This window comes from Gekko japonicus, unplaced genomic scaffold, assembly GCF_001447785.1.
Source record: "Gekko japonicus isolate JY-2015 unplaced genomic scaffold, Gekko_japonicus_V1.1 scaffold153, whole genome shotgun sequence".
Classification (NCBI taxonomy): domain Eukaryota; kingdom Metazoa; phylum Chordata; class Lepidosauria; order Squamata; family Gekkonidae; genus Gekko; species Gekko japonicus.
In genome coordinates, this window is record NW_015175360.1 from 1,156,778 (window position 1) to 1,178,304 (window position 21,527).

Below are 21,527 nucleotides of genomic sequence, written 5' to 3' on the forward strand. Positions count from 1 at the left end.
AAACAGAGCATTTGGACCCTGTTGAGTTGGCTGAACTTCCTCCTGAGCTATGTATTCTGGAGCTGTAGTGGCTCAAGTGGTTAAGATGCTGAACTGCAGACTGTGGAAGGTCAGTAGTTCAGCAGTTGGAGACCCAGGGTAGCCATGTCTCTAGTTCCAGCTCCTGCCAACCAGCCCCGTAGCTAGGGAATTCTTTGGGAGGGGGCCTTGGGGGGGCCCGCCAGCTAATTAAATGGAAGTACAGTGCAGGTGGTAAGTTGGAGCACTTTGGGGGCAGCCCTGGAGGGAGGGGGCCCAGAAGAAACACAAGGGGGCCGGGCCCCATGGGCCCCATGTTAGCTACGGGCCTGCTGCCAACCTAGCAGTTCGAAAGCAAGAAATTGCAAGTAGATAAATAGGTACCGCTTCGGTGGGAAGGTAACAGCGTTCCATGCGCCTTGGTGTTTAGTCATGCCGGCCACATGACCACGGAAACGTCTTCGGACAGCACTGGCTCTTCGGCTTTGAAACGGAGATGAGCACCTCAACCCTAGAGTCGGATTCGACTGGCTTTCGAGCAAGGGAACCTTTAACTTTTATTCTGTTTGCGCTCTTCCAAAAGCTCCTCCTCTCACACACATACACACAGTTTGTTAATCAAAAGTAAGCAAAAACCAACGACGTGAAAAGGGGGGAGTACTAGAAAAGAGACCGCATTCCACGGTGGTTCTTGGAAAGGCACTGTAGGTCTTTCTCCTTTGTGTCCCCCCTCTTTTTTTCTTCTGTGGTTCTTCCCTTCGGTCGCCAGGCGGAGTAGTAGCACAGGGACGAAACGCGTCTTCTTTGCTGTTTTGCTGCTTGACGGTGGGGCGGTGTTTGTCGATCTCACCGGCCCCGCAAACAAGGTGAGTACAAAGGAAGGAGATAAATGGCAGAGCAAGAAGAATAAATTTGTGCTGTAACTCTTTCGCAATGCAGTGAAATCAGGCCGCTATTTCACTTGGAAACGTGTTAGAAACTGAGAGCTACTGAGTGAACACAGGTCGCTTCTTCCATCCATCCTCCTGACTTCGTTAACTGACCTCCGATTCCTTTTCTCGAGCCTTTTTTTTCCCTTTTCGAGGGGAAAAACCAAAGTTTTTATTTAATGATAAAATCCGAGGTTGTTTCTGTCCAGAAAACTTAACCCCCGTTTCGCATTTAGAGGAATCCCTCGGGATTTGCTCGATGTTTTGTGTCGATTTGGTTGATCCCAATAAAACGTATAACACGGATTTTGTTTTGGGATTTTACCTTATGTTAATTCACAAAACACCCTTGTTTTTTCGCCCGTCTCAATTTTCACATTTATTCACATCATTATCAATCCGTCGAAGATTGTTTTTGAGAAGAGCCTGCGGTTATCTGAGTGACTTTTGCTTTCTACCGATTAATTCGACTTGGTTTGGAGTCGGAATGAGAAAGTCCCTAGAAGAGCCCAAACCTCCCGCTGTTTTGGGAAGGATGGTGCCCTCAGTTCGGCGGGCCTTTCTACGCAGTGGGTATGGTTGCAGGTGTATGGGGCTCCCCGACCCTGTGTACTTCTATTCAGAAGCAGGCTCCATGGAGTTCAGAGACTTGCTCTGAAGTGCATAGATTTGCAGCCTGAAAAGAAATCGGCGAGGAAATGGCGCAGTTTTTTCGTAAATATCAGATTGGTATGTTTGCCCAGCGGACCGACTGGGGTTGGTGTAAAGAATGTACGAGGCACTGACTAGATTGGAATATTTTGTCAGAGTGAGGATTCGTTCGTTGTCAAGAATGATCCGTGAACGCCGGGTTCGTTTTCCCGCCTTCGGAGAGGCGAGAAGTACGCGTGTGCAAAGATACACGTTGTCTGTGCGCCGGGGGGGGGGGCACGATTTCAATACGCTTGCGCACTTGTCGCTTCTCGCGCCGCTAACGTTTTCCCTCCTATAGAGGTGGAGCATTTAGTTCCGGTTCCGTTTTAAAATCCCGCCATGTGCGGGGCAGTTTAACGTAGATTGCAGTGGCGGTTCAGAGAAACCGCCTTTACTGCCAGAAATCTCTTTGTGCCCAGGATTTTTAGATACAAGACCAATGAACGCTTTCTCAGAAACAAGCCCCATGTAGTTTAAAGTGGGATCTGCTCGGTAGGAAGTGCTGAGGGTGACCCCTATTCCGCACGGCATTTGGCATCGGGAACCGGAAGTGTGCAATCGGCGCTGTAGTTTCAACCGTCTAGAAAGCGGAGATGGGGTCGGTCCGCGCCTGCGTAGGTAAAGCCCGAGACATCCTTCGTTGCGTGCGCAGAGGGGGCGGGGGCGGTGGGGAATCATGCTGCGCCGGGCCTTGGCCTTGTTGATTCACCCTTGTTTTCTCCCCAGCAGCGCCGGTGGTGGCAGCGGGAACATGTTCTATGCTGTGCGCAAGGGCAGGAGAACGGGAGTGTATCGAACCTGGTAAGCAGGCCGAGGGGAAGTTGGAGCGTCGGGTACCCCGCTTTCCCCTTCCTACTTCCGCCCCGCCGGTTGCATCACAGCGGCTCCCTGAGTTTCTTAAATTTGGTTCCCAATGATTCGGCGAGCTCGGTGGAGTTTATTTCTGAAGAAATGTCCGTTCTTATGCTTAGGTTGACGCCTTTCTTTCAGTTTGGAGGCGTCAAAAGTCGTAACACAACTTGGGTTCCTTTCTTCTTAACATCAGTTCAGATGACACGAACAGATACCGAGCTGCAACACGTCAGCTAGGATGTCGTCCCAACCTTTCCTGTTAAGTGTTGTCACTGAGAGTATTATTCATTGTGCTCAGTTGAAAGACAGTAAACAAAGAATAAAACAGATTAGAATTGAAATCTGAAACAACTGGAGTCCCGTCCAGTGTTCCCTCTAAAGCTTAGTTAGTGTGAGCTAGCTCACAGTTTTTTAGTCTCTGGCTCACACATTTTTGTCTTCACTCAGGAAGGATGGCTCCAGAGCCAACTATTTTATACAGTAGCCCAGTCACTCACTCACAACTTTAATGTCAGTAAGCTCACAAAGTAGAATTGCTGCTCACAAGACTCCACAGCTTAGAGGGAGCATTGGTCCCGTCCCTCCCTTAATTTGTGCTTATTTGTTTGGGTATTTCCGTTTTCTCTTCTTCTCCATTTTATCTTCAGAACAACCCTGTGAAGTAGGTTACACAGAGAATGTGACTAGCCTAAGACAGCACAGCAGGCTTCCATGGCAGAGTGGGGATTTGAACCTGTGGTCCCCAAATCTCACTCCAACCACTATACTGACTCTTTTCTATGGTTTACATTGGAAGTTAGGCTCATTTCATTTCAGGATGGGCCAAGCTAGATGTTACTGCTACCATTTTAGGAATAAATTTGACTATTTTAAGAAAATGCAGCCCTCATGGCACTTTTTAAACGGCTGTGTTCTTCTCTAAAATGGCAGCAGTGGCCACAGGTAGAACCCATGGGTGCTGTAACATCAATTTGGCCCTGACTTTCAAGAGGAAAACAGTGCTTTGGAAACCTTTTATAGTTCACTCCAATTGTTAAGTAGTTAAATAATAGTTTTGTGTTACAAATTGGAGAGATGGGAATGAATTGAAATTACTGGCTGTTATGTAGGGGCTTGAGTGTGGCTTAATGGCTTGAAGCTATGTGCCTGGATTCTTATTCTAGCCACAGTTTTCTCTTTCCTCCCATTAGCCAGGTCTGGGATGCTGGCTCAGCACTCTTGCTGTTTTATTTACTTTGTACGCTAGCTTGGAAGTTTAGGTTGGTCTCCCCAGATTTCCTATAGTGCAAAGCATGGATAGTGTGTTAGTGTACATATGTATTTCTTACCATCCCCCTTACCCTTGCTTTTCATTCATAACTGCTATGAAATTAATCGGGGTGAGAAATACAAATAACTTTAAATATGGGAAGGATTCTTAGGGGAATGGAATCCTGGCATGGTGGGGACAATGTGCTTAGCTGCTCCGCACCCTCCCTGCCCTGCCTTTATCACACAGCATGTTTTGCCATTTATCCCTTAATCTCTTTATAGGGAAGAATGTAGAGAGCAAGTTGACAAGTACCAATATGCTAGTTTCAAAAAATTTGCCACAGAGGAAGCTGCTTGGGATTTTGTAAATGGCGAGTCATCACAATCAGCAAGTAAGTCACAGAAGGAAATGGTGCTTGACAGATACATGGAAGTGGGCATGATGTATTCCACTGTAAATATGTCTTTGTATCAAACGATGCCAGCTAGCAGTGTAATGGGCTGCTCATATATCTGGAATGGAATGTTGCTTGTATTTTTCTTTAGATGGTGTCAGTTGAATTCTCAGACCAGTTACATAGTTTATTTCAGTCAATTGCTGTTCTGAAGGTTCAGTTAAGTTACTTTTGGAATCAAGCTAGCTTTTAAAAAGTGAGATGTGTAGATCTATTTAATAGAAAAAATGTGTGTAAAATACCTACTGAAAAGTTAAAACTGGAAGAATAAGGCAAAGGTATGTATTCTGAAGATCATAACACTTTTCTGTTGTTAAAATGATCAGAAAATCTTACAAAAGAGCCACCAGGTTATATCTTTACGTGACATTTCTTCCCATACAGACATAATTCCCCACCCCCTTCTGGGAACCTGTTTCACATAGTAGGAGGTAGAATAGAAAAGGAAGGATGCTCTGTTCTATGAGCTTGGTCTGCTATATAAGCTTAATTAAGACCAGTTCTGTTCCCACTGGATGCAAAAAATAGACAAGAAATTATTTAGTCCTGGTCTAGCAAAGGATGATATATTGAGATTTGGGGAAAGCAAATCTTTACTAAATACCAAGAAATATATTAAAGACCTAAATCACTTTAGCTCAGTTATACCAGTGTCACTGAAATGGGAGTATCCCTAAAATCGCATATTGTCCTGCAGAGTAAATAATTTGCTGTTTATCACATCTCTGTGTTTGAAGTTGGAATATTTGGAAAAGTCTTTATTGGAAGCTTACATATTATGAATAGACTAATTGGTGGCACAGAGCACTTTAAGTATCAGTGAACTTTAATTTTCATTGTACTTTCATTGGGCTATGATTGAATTGAGTGTTGCACCTTACTAAGAATCTTATTATTAAACCTATGGATGATTTTTCTGTGGTATAAGTTGATGTTAATATAGTTGTTCACATTGCTTAGTTATTGATTCATGTTCTTCCTTAACTTTCTTTCTACCCAGTTTTTTGGCATTTATCTAAGCACCCCAGCCTATATAAAACTTTTAGCATTTCCTCATTGCTATAGAGCACTGGTTCCCAAAGTGGGCAGTACCATCCCCTGGGGGTCATTGAATAAAAATAAGGGGGCAGTGGAAGCATAAAGAAAGAAGAGTCCAGAACCTGTCTAAAGCAGCCTTTTCCTGCCTTCTGGTCTTCCCTGGGATCGGGGTGGGGGTGGAGAGGGGTCCCCACAGCCAATCCCAGCCATGCATTTGCAAATGCATGTGCACCCTTGTAAGACTGGTGTTGCTGCTTGGCTATTGTGTGGTGGTTGCTGTTGGCCTCTGGCTTCAGGCAAACAACATCTTTCTTTACTGGGAAACAACATCTTTCTTTACTATGTGCAAATTTGTCACTGCATCTTTTTGTTCACTTCTTGAAGGTAGATTTCCAGGGGGGCACTGAGTTGTTTTTTTTCTGAAAAAGGGGCAGTAAGCCAAATAAATTTGGGAATCTCTGCTATAGAGCATTTATGCTTGTGCATTTGAACACTGCCCCTTCAGCTGTATATGGGAGATATTGTAATCTACCTTATTTGGACAGGCTTTGCCAATCTGACCTGAAAAGGGTTGACTCCTTACCCCACATGATACTGGAATGTCTTTATTATAATTTCTATTGTGAGTTATGGATTGCCCCTATTTTTAATAAAATTATCTTCTACCGCATCAAAAAATAACATAGTCCTTTATCTGTTGGTGGATAAAGATCCAAGGACTTAGCTAAATGTGGCCAAGTATCTCTCCACCATATTTTCCTTAAAGAAATAAAGGCTGCTTCATCACTCAGTATCATTGGGTCAAAGGAGCTGGAAAGAAATAGGAAAGGAACAGGCTCTGGTTGACGCTGGGCAGGCTTTCTTAAGCAGGGGAATACTCAGTAGGTGGTAGCCAGGGCCATAGCCAGTGCTGGGGCATACAGGGCGGTGCCGCCTTTCATATCTGCAGCACCCCCAGCTGAACCGGGCACAGTCCGGCAGCCTGACTCATGCCTTGCCTCCCTCCACGCCAAGGACAGCTACTCCAACGGGGAGGGCGACAACAAAGAGACATGGGAAACTGAGGGCCAGGTCACCCAAGCAACCCTCCCTGGCATGCTGCACTGAGGGAGAGGACCTGGACTCCCCAGCCACCCGCATTCCCTGGCCAGTGCTGCCCAGGGAGTGGGAGAAGGAGCCCCGCCCCCCGGTCTGAAGATCTCCAAACCGGTCTTGCCACCGCAGGACCCCAACTTTGTGCACCCCTTTCCCACCCCATTCATCCAGTTCCCAGCCAGTGCTGGTGCCGCCTCTCACCTTTCTGACCCACTTATGGTCTTCACTTGTGTGCCCCCATGGCCCCTGTTGTCATTCAGTGCTTCATCTTTAAACACTGGAGGGGGAGGATTTAATGCACTTTTTTGAAGACTAAGGGTTTTGCTTTGCTCTTCCTATAGAAGGAGGAAAATACCTGGCCTGCCAAGAAGCAGGGAGAGCTGGCAACTGCCTGAGGGGCCCAGGGTAAGCAGCTTAAGCAGCTGAAAGGGATTTAGAAACCCAGACAGAAATGATTTATCCACCCCATATCCCTGAGCGCCCATGATTTTCTGTAGGATGGGAGGTCTTTGATTTGGTTCCAGGATTGATGATGTGTGCTACCCAGAGGTCGATTCGGGGGGGATCGCCGTTCCCCCGGGTGAGGTGCGGGTGGCGGGGCACCCGATGAAGCCCTGCCCCCTGCTTCCAGCCGCCCTGGAGGAGGAAAAGCGCACCTCCCCAAAGAAGGCGGGTTTGGAAACTGAAGTGGCAGACGCAGCTTTTGGCAATGAGCCAGAGTGGGCGTCCCTGGAAATGCTCAGCCTCCCTCCTCCGGGGCAGAAGGGGCGTGGATTGGAGCGCACATTCACAAAGGATGGGGAGTTGCCGCACTTTCTCGTGCTAAGGGGGCAGGGTCAGGCTGTGGGGATTCCTCGCTGAGCAGCTCCCGAGCGTTGAGTAGGCGGAGATTGTGGGTCAGCGTCAGGCTGCGAGGAAGGTGGAGCCCACGAGGAAAGCAATTCCCCTCTTCTCCCTCCTCCATGTCAACAAGCGGGGCGCCTGCGCCGGGGGTTTGCGCGTTTTTTCCTCGCGTGGTATTTGTTTCCCGACCAGGGCCCGGGGTTTGGCCTAGGGCTGGCTGGTGCGGCAGCAGCACAATTAGCGGGCTCAGCCGCCTCCTTCTCACTCTTCTCCAGGCCCCCACTGGATGCTCAGGGTGGCCGAAGACTCGCCCAAGCGGCGCAAGGCCAATTTCAACGAGGCAGAGATGGAGGTGCTGAAGCACAAGCAGGTGCTGTTCGCCGTCGGGCCTCCCCAGGCCAGAAGCGCAGAGTCTGGGAGCTGATCCGGCACAAGGTGAATCCGGTGGCCGCCTGTCCCCGCGAGGTGGAGGACCTCAAGAAGCGCTGGCGGGACCTGAAGCGTCGTAACCGGAGCAAGCTCTGCCGCATCACCACCCAAGGCCCCAGCGGGCCCCTGCCCCACCCTGCCTCGCTCGGCTTCCTCTTGCCCCTCAAGGACGTTTCGCTGCCCGACCACCTCTGATCCTACGTCTCTGGCCTGCTCGCTCCCAACGAGGCTGTGCCCATCGTCAGAGGCATCGACACGCTGGACTTGCCGGGAGCTTCCGTGACGGGCGTCGGTGAGTGGGACAAGGCGGTGATGGGCTCCCCATCTCACTTGGGCACCGCATGGTGACAGGCTCGTTTGCACAACGGACAGTTAAGAGACTTATCTCGTCTTCCCGGAAACCTTCGAGTAAGACGATAGAGCGTTCCACGCCTTTCCCTGACCAGTGATCCCATGGCATGTGGTGCCTGTGCCTTCCTCTTTTGTGGCTCCTCTTTCTAAACGCTGCAGAGGGTTAGGATCTCGCTTAAGGGAAAAGTCAGATCCCAACAGCGCCTTACTTCATTGACAAGGATTGTGCTGTGAAAGTGCCACCTGCCTGTCCCGGGGATGGGTTTGGGTGTGAATTGGTTACTTCGAAGTGTGTCTTGTTAAGGAGAGAGATCCAACTTCATGGACTCTTCCCCCCCCCCCCACTCCCGCTGGCCTTGCAGGTCACCGCCGGGCCCTTCATGGGGCTCGGCAGTGGAGCCGCAAGGCCGGCGGCGGCCAGGACCATTGGGGGCGGGGGGGCCTTCGCGGGGCTTCCTCTCACTCCCGCTGGCCTTGCAGGGCCACCGCCGGTGCTGAGTGCTTATGACACACTTCTGGTGATGTCAGGGGGTGTGGCCTTATGACACACTTCCGGTGATGTCAAGGGGTGTGGCATATGCTAATGAGTTCCCCTAGCTCTTTTTCTGTGAAACGACCCCTGGTGCTACCTAATCTATTTAGCGGCGCCCCGGCATGGCCTGCCCCCTGAAAAAATTCCTGGCTATGGGGCTGGTAATAGTTGGAGCATGGAGATGGTCCTTGAGATAAATATATGCCACTAAACTAACTATAGGGAAGTTCCACTGAAATGGACCACTCATAGTTTGTGAAGCTAGAAAACCAGAGCTGCGTTTATTTATTTGTTTTTCAATGTTATAGCCCACTCTTCCTGCAACTGGGCCCAGGGCGGATCACAATAGCTAGGCCATCTGGCAACACAGAAACAATAATAAATAGTTAATCAAAACATTTAAAAAAGTACACTTCACTGAAAATTAATCCCACTGAACTCGTTCAGAGGAAACAGGTGAAGTTGGACTACAAGACTCATCAGTTACAGTTTTAAAGTGCTTCAGATCTGGGTCTTTCACTTCTGGTGAGTAGCTCACTTTGCACAGAAGGTTCTGTTCTTATTGAAAACCTCTGCTGCATAATACAGTATACTGGGCACATTGACGGGTGATACAAGGAATACAGATGCATCACTACCTGGTGACCCAGTGGTTGTTACTGAGGGTATTCCTCATGCTTGTTTTGATTCCTAGTATTGAAGCAGATGCTTGGGCAAGTGCATGCTACCGCCCTGCAGCTTCAGAGTGTGATGCTTCACTAACTTGTTTGTCAAACTTGTTTAGTCTGGTATAGGTCAGAAAGATACGCTATTACTGTAACCTCTGTCATTCAAATACTTGTCTGGCCCTTGAGCCTTCTCTTGGTGGGTAAAAGGTCTATATAAGCTTGGTGGGGTGTGATTGAATTAAACGCTTTTAAGGTACTCCCATAGGAAGAAAGTATTAATAAAAGCTGCTTTTTATGCTGTGCAAAAAACTTTTCCCTAGCAGTAACAATGAGGGTAGATTCTGAGGGTTGCATTTTGATATTGATTCCTGATGCTTGAGCATATTGCTCTTTGGATCATAGTTCACTTACAAATCACAGTCAGCATTCTTGAGTACTCAAAATATTTTTTAATATTAAAAATCACTGGAATACTTTGTGCATCCATTGTCTTGCATCTTATGTACTCATATCTCAAAATTAATATTTCAGTTTCCTGTCTGTTTTTCTGAAGGTAACAGCAGTGTGGCTTATGAAACGCAGAGAAATGATAATAAGGCTACATTCTGGTCAGATTATAGCTCATACAAGAGACCAAATGAAGAGCCCTTAGAAAGCCAGCATAATAGAAAACGGACAAAATACACTGAAGTTCCTCACACAGCTTCAGGGAATAATCTTTCATATATGGGTAAGTTGCAGGCCACAATCCTATGTTCATTCATCTGGGAGCAAGTCCTGTTGAACACAAAGGGATTCACTTCTGAGTAGACTTCCATGAGTTGTAGTTACGTTTATGGTGACCTTTTAAATATGACAGTGAGTTTTACACTCTTCCTTCTTCCCTGGTTATAGTTTGGATTGAGAATTAGGTGAATTAGTACTGTTTGTTACAGTGCCATGAGTATATATGACACTAGATTTTCAGAAGTTAGAGAAATCTCTTGTCCCAGAGGAAATTATACTCTAATGTAGACAGCAGGGAGACAACATTTATAGTTGAGTCATTTCCTTGGTGTAAACCCATGAAGTGGTTGAGCCAAAGAAAGGCCATAGCAAAGGTGGGTTTAGAAGACAGATTTTAGGTAGAGAAATTTTGTCAGGTCTAGAATTCAATTAAATTTCATTCTATCAAAGTAAACTTTACTGAAAATGAAGCAGTTTTTAAATTGGTTAGTAACCAAAAAGGCATGTACATTTGTACAGAAGTTCATTTTAGAACAAGTGAAAAATTACAAAATTTTACAAAGCAGCAGTTACGTTTTATGCCCAAATAGAAAGAATTAATTTCTAACCTGTATCTGGAAGAAGATTTTTATGAGCCACTGTATTAATGATTGTTTTTCTGAATTCAAAAATGGAATGAATTGATATGCCACACTTAAAATACAAATTTATATTTGTAGGAGACTATGCAGTTGTTTATACTGATGGATGTTGTTCAAGTAATGGGCGTCAGAAAGCACGTGCTGGAACAGGTGTCTATTGGGGTCCTGGTCATCCTCTGTAAGTAAGATCCCATGATAATTAGATAACATGTTTTAAAATTCATTCTCTGTAACAGCTACAAGAATTGCAAATTATCACTTTGAATTTCTATGTCCAAATTACTGATTTATCTCATTAACTCTCTGATAACTACAAAATTTGTTTGAACCATTAAAGTTGAACTTCCATCATTAGATATAGTTTTTTTAAAAAAGTAAAGCAATGCAGAAATATGTAACCAAAAGTGCTGTATGAGGTAAATAGTATAGTTTTTCAGTCAGGACTGGAGTTTAAAAATTAAGCTTTCATATGCCACTCTGCCTGATGTATGAATGTACTATACACTTATTTAAATATGAACATTTTAGTATATTTATGTTGAAAGTAGCTAAACTAGTGCTGTAAGTTCAGAACTTATACTTTAAACAGCTAATATTTGTATCCATATGTCATGCAAATTATTATTAAGGGCTTGCTCTGTTGGGCTATTGTGCTCCTATCTCTTTCTCCCAATCCTGTTGCTGTTAAAGTAAGCTGCTTTCCCCCTCAATAGAAAGTGGATATGAAACTGCTGAGGCAGTTCTTACTACCTTAAGGGACTGGCAGTGCAGTCCAAAGCAGAGTTACACTCTTCCAAGTGCATTGATGTAGGACAGACAAGCAGGGTAGTGTAGCGGTAGGTAGGGAAGAGTCATTTGCTGCTTGCCCTGTTGAGCCTGTATGAAGCATAGTGCCCTTTTGATCTAGCATGTGCTCATCAAAATGGCTAATACTATAATGGATATGTTCTTCCTACATGTCCTCATGGGCTTAAGGAACAAAAGATATGTACAGTGTAAGTATGCCATTCTTGAATGTTTGTGATTTTTTAAAAGATTAACTGAACAGTTTAACGGTGAGGGATTTTATCTACATTATTTATAGTTTATTTTTCTCACAGGGACTCAAGGCAGATTATACAGAGTAAGTCAATACAATCAACAGGATGGGACATTCAGTAACCAGTGAAATATGATTTGAGTTGGAAAAGCAACCAGAAATCCAAAAAAGGATTATTAAAGCAAAGCTTAGGTGTTAACATGACACGCAAAATGATGCAAGATTGCATAGCAGGACTGCAAACTGTACACAGTAGTATAGACCACAGTCCCTGATCATTTCTCCATGTAACTTTGTGAAACATTGTGCACTGCTATTCTGTTGCCTGCATAGAAAAGCCCTCTTGAATAATTCAGTTTTGCATAGTTTTCAGGAAGGCAGGAGAGTGGGAGCCTTCCTGACCTCCTCAGGCAGACCATTCTGCAAGGTGGGGGCCGCAACAGTGATGACGTGTGTGTGAGCAGTTGTTGATTTTGCCCATTTGTGTGTTGGTACCTGCACAAGGCCCTATTCAGATGTACAAAGCTGTCCTGGTGGAGCATAGCAGGAGAGACAGTGTCTAAGATATGAGGGTCCAAGGCCATGAAGGGCTTTGTGAGGGATAGCCAGTACCTTAAATTGAGCCCCATAATTGATTGGCAGAATGGGAGTAATATGCATGCTCCACTTAGTTCCCAACTCAAATAGCTATTGATGTAACTTTCTACTGCAAAGATGGTTTGGTATTTAATCTTTACATAAAAACATTTGTGTAGTGTAGTTTGGTGTAATGGTTAAGTGTGTGGACTCTAATCTGGGAGAACTGGGTTTGATTCCCCACTCCTCCACTTGCAGCTACTGGATGACCTTGGGCAAGCCATAGTTCTGTCAGAGCTCTTGAGGACAGTTCTGGAAAGAGCTCTCTCAACCCCACCTACCTCACAGGGCATCTGTTGTGGGGAGGGGAAGGGAAAGGAAAGGAGTTTGTAAGCCACTCTGAGTGAAGGGTGGGGTATAAATCCAATCTCTTCTTATCAGTTATCAGTTGAGCGTGTGTTTTGTTTATTTCACAGAAATAGTAGTGAGAGACTTCCTGGGCGGCAAACTAATCAAAGAGCTGAAATACATGTAAGTTGCAATACAGAACTTGAAAGACCTGGGTTATCGCAGCATCTTCTTCGTGGTCTCTGTGCATCACACCCTTGGGATACACTGCGCCTGCGCTGAACCTTCTCGGTACCGATAGCTAACAAAAAGGGATTTTCGCGCCTCTCCCAGGTCACGCGCCGACCCCACTGCGCATGACCAAGGAGGGGCACGCAGATCCCGCCAGTTCTCTTCTGACCGCCGCGCTGGTAGGACGCCTTCTGCCTCGGTCTGCTAAGTACCAAACTTTTTTTGCTAAACTTGCGTTTAGTTAGTTTCTCTTTCTTTATTTTTGTAGTTAGCATTTTTCTTTCGGTGTTTGTTCTTTATTTACGTTCCCCTCCCGCTGGCCTATGGCCCCGCGGTGGGGTTGTTTCAAACGGTGTAGGACTTGCGGCCTTAAAATATCCCCCACCGACGGGCACGCGCTTTGCCTCGTTTGCTTAGGGGAGTCGCACTGTGTCTCTAAGTGCAGACATTGCCGAAAGTTTTCGAACCAGACGAGAAAAAACAGAGCAGCTCGTCTACACTTGGCCCTGATGAAGAAGGCACTATCTCCACAGTCCTCTTCACCGTTGGACACGTCCGGGCACTCCCCGATGTCCACCTTGGCTGTGGACACTTGTCCTCCCGTTCCGGGATCATCGACGTCGATGATCGCAATCGATGCTTCGGCACCGAAACGATCGACGCCGATAAAGGACCACCCCGTACCTTCCAAGATCCGGAAGCAGGGCAAAGACTCACAGCAGTCGAAGAAACCTAAAACGGACAAACCCAAAGTCCATAAGGTTTCGGCTAATCAGGGTCGAGATCCCACGCAAGAACCTCACCCGATCGGTTCGGATCTCGACATCGACCTTACTCAACAGACAAATCAGTCGCAATCTGATATGTCGAGCCGTCAATCCTCTCATGCCTCCCCAGAACGTGGAGTCGAGGATCGGCACCGACCAACATCTCCTCCCCTAACATTAAAGCAAAGCTTAGGTGTTAACATGACACACAAAATGATGCAAGATTGCATAGCAGGACTGCAAACTGTACACAGTAGTATAGACCACAGTCCCTGATCATTTCTCCATGTAACTTTGTGAAACATTGTGCACTGCTATTCTGTTGCCTGCATAGAAAAGCCCTCTTGAATAATTCAGTTTTGCATAGTTTTCAGGAAGGCAGGAGAGTGGGAGCCTTCCTGACCTCCTCAGGCAGACCATTCTGCAAGGTGGGGGCCGCAACAGTGATGACGTGTGTGTGAGCAGTTGTTGATTTTGCCCATTTGTGTGTTGGTACCTGCACAAGGCCCTATTCAGATGTACAAAGCTGTCCTGGTGGAGCATAGCAGGAGAGACAGTGTCTAAGATATGAGGGTCCAAGGCCATGAAGGGCTTTGTGAGGGATAGCCAGTACCTTAAATTGAGCCCCATAATTGATTGGCAGAATGGGAGTAATATGCATGCTCCACTTAGTTCCCAACTCAAATAGCTATTGATGTAACTTTCTACTGCAGAGATGGTTTGGTATTTAATCTTTACATTAAAAAATTTGTGTAGGGTAGTTTGGTGTAATGGTTAAGTGTGTGGACTCTAATCTGGGAGAACTGCACGAAGAAGATAGACAGGTTGCTTACCTGTAACTGGTGATCTTCGAGTGGTCATCTGTGCATTCACACCACCCGCCCTCCTTCCCCTCTGCTCTCGGCCCTTCATCTTGTTTCTTTGAAGGCTGTTGGGCGGCGGTCAGAAGGAACTGGCGGGATCTGCGTGCCCCTCCTTGGTCATGCGCAGTGGAGCCGGCGCGTGACCTGGGAGAGGCGCGAAAATCCCTTTTTGCTAGCTATCGGTACCGAGAAGGTTCAGCGCAGGCGCAGTGTATCCCAAGGGTGTGAATGCACAGATGACCACTCGAAGATCACCAGTTACAGGTAAGCAACCTGTCTTTCCTGATTTGCTCTTTTGCTTACCTGCAAGGTGTTGTACAGTAACACTTTATGGTTCCATTAACAGATAATGCCAAATTATAGTTTGGTGTTTCATTAACAAGCCTCCAGCTCATATACTCCCTCTTTCCTTGTGCAGTGCCGTTTGTGGGAAAACTTCTTTAGTTCCTCACAGGATCATAGGACATAAAAAATGCAGAAGATGCTCCATTTGTAAATATACTATGGAAATAACAGAATTCCTTAGTCCAGTTAATGGATACAGAGTAAGATTTTTCATCCTCTGTCCTTGTCAAAAAATATATGTCAGGATCAGTACCAGGGCACTTAAAACTCGTGTCTTGGAGCATTGCTCCAGAATTGCTAATGACATTAGGGACACACCCTTGGTTCAACACTGGCATGAACAGAAGCACAGTATAGAAGACATAAAATGTTGTGTCATTTACAGACATCAAAACAGTACCTTTAGAAAAGAAAATGCAAAAGATTCTGTTGCAAAAGGAAACGCGGTTTATCTTTAAATTAGAAGCACGTGAACCCTCAGGACTCAATGCATATGTAGATTTCACTGCTTTCCTTTAACTGACACCACTCTTAAACTGATTAGCTAATTTGCACCTGGAGGCATAGATGGCTTTAAGTGTTTTTATGGACATTTAGAAATCATGTTTCTCAGTCCATTGGAATTGCAAAGTCTTTTCTAGGATTGTAGAGTTTTCTTCCAATCCCCAGTCTATCTATGTATCAATTGTATTTTATGCTTAATAATAAGAAGCATGTTTAATAATGAATTTATTATTTATGAATTTAAACAGTTTGGAGCTTTTATATAATGTTAAGTCATATACAATGTTCCCTCTAAGCTCTGGAGTCTTGTGAGCAAAAATTCTCCTTTGTGAGTGATTGGCATGAAAGTTGTGAGCGAGGGATCTGGCTACTGCATCAATTAGTTTGCTCTGGAGCCATCCCTTCCTGAGCAATGACAAAAGTGTGTGAGTCGGAGGCTTAAAAACTGTGAGCTAGCTCACACTAACTCAGCTTAGAGGGAACACTGGTCATATATGATTCATACTAATTCATCTATTTCCTTAAATTGCTGTAAGTTCAGATGTAATAGCAATCAAGTAGCTTCCTGTGAAACAGGGTGGGGAATGTAGGGGGAAGAGGGAGCATGTCAGCTGACACTCATTCCTGCACTTTCAAACTACATTCTGGCATGGCTTCTAACCAGCTCTAAAACTTTGTCTGTCCAAAGCCACTATAAGGTGATTAAACCCATTGGGAAATTGAATATTTTAAAGGAGAACTATAGTAGATAGTATAGTTAATAAATGCATGAACTGATAGATTTGACTCACAAGTCTCGACTAGTCAAAGAGAGGATCCATAATGGAAGACTATAGTACATAAATGATCATGTAGTCACTGTACTTAGGGTAAAATTTTATGTTATAAATGGTTCTGTTTATCTCCTGAGTTGTGTTTTTGCCAAATATTTTGTTCAGGCAGCTTGCAAAGCTATAGAGCAAGCAAAGAGCCGAAACATCAAGAAACTGGCTATCTATACTGACAGCAAGTTCACCATTAATGGTAAGCAGTTGGTTTTTTTGGATAAACTAAATTTATACATTGCCCTGTTACATAATACACAGTGACAAGTGGAGACCTGTGAAAACTCAGAAGGGAAGGGAAAATCCTTGTTGTCTCAGTCACCTTCATTTTCCACCTCCCTGTCTCCCTGATACCTCTGTTTCCCCTTCCCTTCTGGCTTTGCCTGTTTGTGATTTTTCATTTCTGCCACGGTTAGCTCCGTAGAATGGTAGGATATAACTCATTATGATTTGTAGATAATGGTGTTTTTACGGGTAAATTGATCATGTGGTTTAGGTCCTGCTAATAAACTAGCAGGTTAATGTCTATTAATTTAAAGCTATTCACCAGAAAATCCTTTGTTGAGAAGAGTTGGGACTGGAGGTCACAATGCATGTCTGGATTTATTTGTTTATTTATTGTCAGATTTATACCCCGTCCTCCCAGCCAAGGCCGGCTCAGGGCGGCTTATACAACAATTCAAAACACACAAATAAACAATTTAAATAGTCCTAAAACCAAATAAAACATTTCAACATTAAAAAGGTGCTAACATAAAAAACACTAATAGGTTATTAAATGATGGTGGTCGACCTTCAGTGTTCCATCCTAGTGGTCAGTCCATAGGTCTAACCTTGTTCGGCCGGCACAGGCTGTTCTGATGACTTCAGGGAACAGGGTTCTCTATTGGGGGCGGCTCCTGATTGAAAGGCTGGTGGAAGAGCTCCATCTTGCAGGCCCTGCGGAACTACATAAGATCCTGCAGGGCCCTGATCTCTTCTGGGAGCTCATTCCACCAGAGAAGAGTCACCACCAAGAATGCCCTGGCCCTAGTTATAGCAGGCCTGGCCTCCTTGGGTCCTGGGAGGGCCAATCAATCCTGGGACCCTGATCGCAGTGCTCTCTGGGGAATGTATGGGGAAAGGTGGTCCCTCAGGTATATATGTCCCTGAGCATAAAGGGCTTTAAAGGTGAATTCAGTATGCTGTTGGTAGCCAGTGCAATGCCTTTATCCTCTTTCAGCTTGCCCATTTGCAGTCCCAAACAAGAGGCTGGCAGTGGGTAAGCACTGCAGTTGCTTAGGTAGAAAATGAGATTAGTCCAGAAAACTGATAGAAGCTGATGGTGATATCCTGTCAGATGCAAACATTGTAAAATGGGTCAGTAAGCAGCTCAGGATTTTGTTACTTTGAACATGGACTAAACAACTTCAGAGGACCCATCTTCTTCCAACTAGCTTTCACAGTTAGGATGAACAGGAACTTTGCTTATGAGGAGGTCACTCTCAAGACGTTTAGCCTCCATCATCGTATGAAAGACCAGTTGTAAAGGGGCAACAATTTAAATAGGATAAGACTTTACAGTACACTCCTAAGCAGAGATGCACCCTTCTAAATCCATTCAAGTCAGTGAGTTTACAAGGGTTACTCAGGATGGCACTGCTGTTCTTTATTTCTTGTCTTTAAAATGGCAGACTGACTGCACAATTTATCTGCAGAGTTGGGAGTAAATTCATTACAGATCCATTAAATGTCCAGATGTAGCTTTTTGCCTTTTGGAACACCTTAACTGGATGGCATTTTGCAGATGCTGTGGAAGCTGGGAGATAATTTCTGCAGTGTCTTTAAAAATGACTTGATAAGATCAAGTTACAATCCTAAAGGGATCCTTTTTTCTTTTGTAGGTATAACAAACTGGGTTCCAAACTGGCAGAGTAATGGTTGGAGAACCAGCACAGGGAAAGATGTAATAAACAAAGAGGACTTCGAAAGGCTTGCTGAACTTTCAGAAGGCATGGACATCCAGTGGGTACGTAACAGAACTGCTGACTGAGTGAAGAATGAGTACATATCTTTAAAACGCAAATCCTGCAATAGAATATGAGCAATTTGGTTGTGTATTCATGATGTTCCCGATAGTAATACAAGTAGATTGTTTATACCAATATAAGAGGCTAAAACGAGGATGTTTCAGTTCCTTAGAAGAAAGCTACCCATCATTGTGGCCCTTGTATTACTGCCCAGCCATAGTTTCTTGGGAAGGAAGAACCGTGCTAGTTCATAGTTATAGGCAGAGGTGCTGGCAAGAGGTAGAACAGGAATTTTCTCTTAAAAATAAGAGAAAGAATTGCACTTCGTTCCTAAAAGAATAAAATTATATTAAAACATAGGTAAGTAGTAGTAGTGTTTGTAGTAGACGTTGTAGATTAGTAGTAGCTATTCTAGAAAACTGCTATTGATTGCAGTTTGCCATACACTTTTAGTTACTTTGGACCCTTCTTGTCAACAGATGCATGTTCCAGGTCATGCAGGATTTACGGGAAATGAAGCAGCAGATCATCTAGCAAGAGAAGGAGCTGGAAAACCCCAATCATAGCATTTTGGAATTACAAAGTTCTTTTTGAGTTCTCTGGCAGTGGTAACAATGAGTTTGTTAACCCGTGGCATTTCTAGTTAACATGAGGTTTTTGTTGAATCTCCACCCAGCTGTGTTGGCATTCAGAAGACTCACAGGGCCGTACTTTCCTCAAGAGGCATTTTCAGGGTTATAATAGAAATTAATTCAATTTCTGTTGGAGTTAAGATGCCTGATGTTTTTAGGCAGCACATTTCCACTCACCGCTGCAAGTTTGTGTTTAAGTTTTGTAAAGCTAGTTACTTCAGAAGCATTAAAATATATCAGTAGGGTGATGGACAACAGTATGTTTTCCCATTGAGCTTTGAAATAAAGATTTCTGTTTTTACTCTAATTGGCATTTCTGCAACCCAATTTCAATAGAGGCCATGCAACACAAAAAAATACAACCCCCCCCAAAGGTTCACCCACTACTGTGCACAAAGTGCAAAATGTCAGTGATCCATAACAGCACACTGATCATAAACTCGCATTCCATTGATGCAGGGTTTGTCAGTTTCAGTCCACTTAATCACAAGGGTCACAGAGTCTGAGTGCAGTATTCACCTGACAATGATTACGCATGGCAAGCATCAGTCTTCTATAACTGTAAAAGGATATATGTGCCTGTGGCAGGCATAACTCAACAGAAAATAAAGCTAAGAGTTCCAGAATCCACTATGAGCTTCAGGATAATCATGGTGTTGCACTGCCATAAATGAAGGGAATTGGGACATCCTCACTCAAATTATCTCGAGGACATCTCTGTTATGCGATGGAAGCACCAGTTCACTTGTTAGAATCCTGGAAGGTGGAGGCAGCAGTGCTACAGTGAAAGATACCCCCTCCTACAAAAACAGAGATGGCTCAACAACTTTAAGCTGTGCTCCAAAAACCACTCCTTCATCTGTGGCTGTATATTTCCTTAATGGTTGTCCTGGCAACCACTGAAACTCTTCCAGGAGTCTGTTTTTTGAGACGACTGTGAGACTAAACTCTTCTGGCAAGCTGAAGAGGTCACAGCTACACAGATGGAGATTGTGGTGGGCTGTTTACATTTTGGTTTTCTAACTGATTTCTTTTACTGAATAATTATGGGGTGGGGCAAAGTGTATTGAAGTTACTTAACAATGTAGGGGAGAAATATAGGCAAACACTGCTTTTGGGGTTAGCCTGCAGAGCACGTGGGGACGGAGCCCCTATGATACTGTCAGTGCAGCTAGCAACAAGGTTGGTGAGCAGGGGTTGGTTCCTGAATACAAAAATGGGGATTTAGAATCTGTGAATAAGTACTGTTGATGTTAAATGAATTAATGGTCTAACTGGCTGTTGAAGAGACTTGAAGATAATGAGTTGGTTATATTCTTACCGTGTACAGATGCACAGGCACTTAAATATTTGGTGCATCTTGGGAGATCTTATAGCCTTTGCCAACAATGCTACTGTAGGGGGAGCAGGAGAGTCTCCCCCTTCAGAAACTGAGGTCTTCAAAGCCAGGGGGGCAGCACACATTAAGAGACTAGCTGGTAGGTGCCCCTTCATAAAAATGATACCACACTCGTCCTTTGCCCTGTTATAGGGAACCCTAAGAGGTTCCAGCAGGGAAACGGCATATTTGGGAACAGCACATGAGTCCTGTACATCCCAGTTCAGTATGCCTTACTTGCTGTGCAAAATGAGATGGTGTTACATGGTCCCCCTCACTCTCTCTCTCTGTGGGGGGTCACATTAGCAGACGAGACTTGTCCTACAGGATTCTGGTTGACAATCCCTGCCTGACTCAGCCAAATAAAAAAATACCATTGCACTTATGTGTGTGTGTGTGTGTGTGTGTTAAGTGCTGTCAAGTCACTTCCAATTTATGACAACTCTATGAGTTAATGACTTCCAAAATGTCATTAGCAGCCTTGCTCAGCTCTTGTAAACTGAGGCTTGTGGTTTCATTGGTTGAGTCAATCCATCTCATGTTGAGTCTCTTCCTGATGCCTTCCACTTTTCCTAGCATTATTGTCTTTTCCAGTGACTATTGCCGTCTCATAATGTGACCAAGGTATGATAGCTTCAGTTTAATTATTTTCACTTCTTGGGAGAGTTTGGACTTGATTTGATCTACCATCCATTTATTTGTCTCTTTGGTGGTCCATGGTATCCGTAAAACTCCTTTCCAACACTACATTTCAAATGAATCGACTTTCTTCGCTGTCCAACTTTCAATCCCATACACAGTAATGGGGAATACTGTGGTAGTATCCGTAAAACTCCTTTCCAATACTACATTTCAAATGAATCCAACTTTCACTCCCATACACAGTGATGGGGAATACTGTGGTATGAATTATCTTGATCTTGGTCACCAGTGACCCATATTTAATAATCTTTTCTAGCTCCTTCATGACTGCCCTTCCCAGTTTCAATCTCCTCCTGATTTCTTGGTTGCAGTCTCCATTTTGGTTGATGATGGGGCCAAGGAATAGCACTTTCTTCATCAGCCTTAAAGTTGTATAATTTCTCAGTTGTTACTTTTGTCTTGATGTTCACCTGTAATCCTTCCACCAATGTTCACTCCAATCTAAATCTAATCCATCTTTTTTCATGATATGTTCTGTATACAAATTGAACAGACAGGGAAATAAATGACATCCTCTTCTGACATCTTTGCCAACTGGAAACCATTCTGTTACTCCATGTTCTGTCCTAACAGTAGCCTCTTGTGCAGAGTATAGGTTGCGCATCAAAACAATCAGATGTTGGAGCACCCCCATTTCTTTTAAAACCACCCATAGCTTTTCATGATCCACTCAGTTGAAAGCTTGGCTGTAATCTATGAAACAAAAGCTAGTGTCTCTTTTTCTGAATCCGGCTTGAACATCTGGCTTTTTTCATTTTACTTGTGTTAACAGTTAATGTGATGGTCCG

The 21,527-nt window shown here is 44.5% G+C and overlaps 1 protein-coding gene across 1 annotated transcript; it reads left to right on the plus strand.

The window, feature by feature from the left end:
* The first annotated feature begins 2,292 nt into the window (after window positions 1–2,292).
* Window positions 2,293–18,966, plus strand: RNASEH1 (ribonuclease H1). Its single transcript, XM_015425370.1, has 8 exons — window positions 2,293–2,441; window positions 4,026–4,135; window positions 9,708–9,884; window positions 10,600–10,699; window positions 12,613–12,667; window positions 16,133–16,217; window positions 17,902–18,026; window positions 18,507–18,966. The coding sequence occupies exons 1-8, from the start codon at window positions 2,317–2,319 to the stop codon at window positions 18,591–18,593; spliced, it is 864 nt and encodes a 287-aa protein (XP_015280856.1). The 5' UTR covers window positions 2,293–2,316; the 3' UTR covers window positions 18,594–18,966.
* The last annotated feature ends 2,561 nt before the right edge of the window (window positions 18,967–21,527 follow it).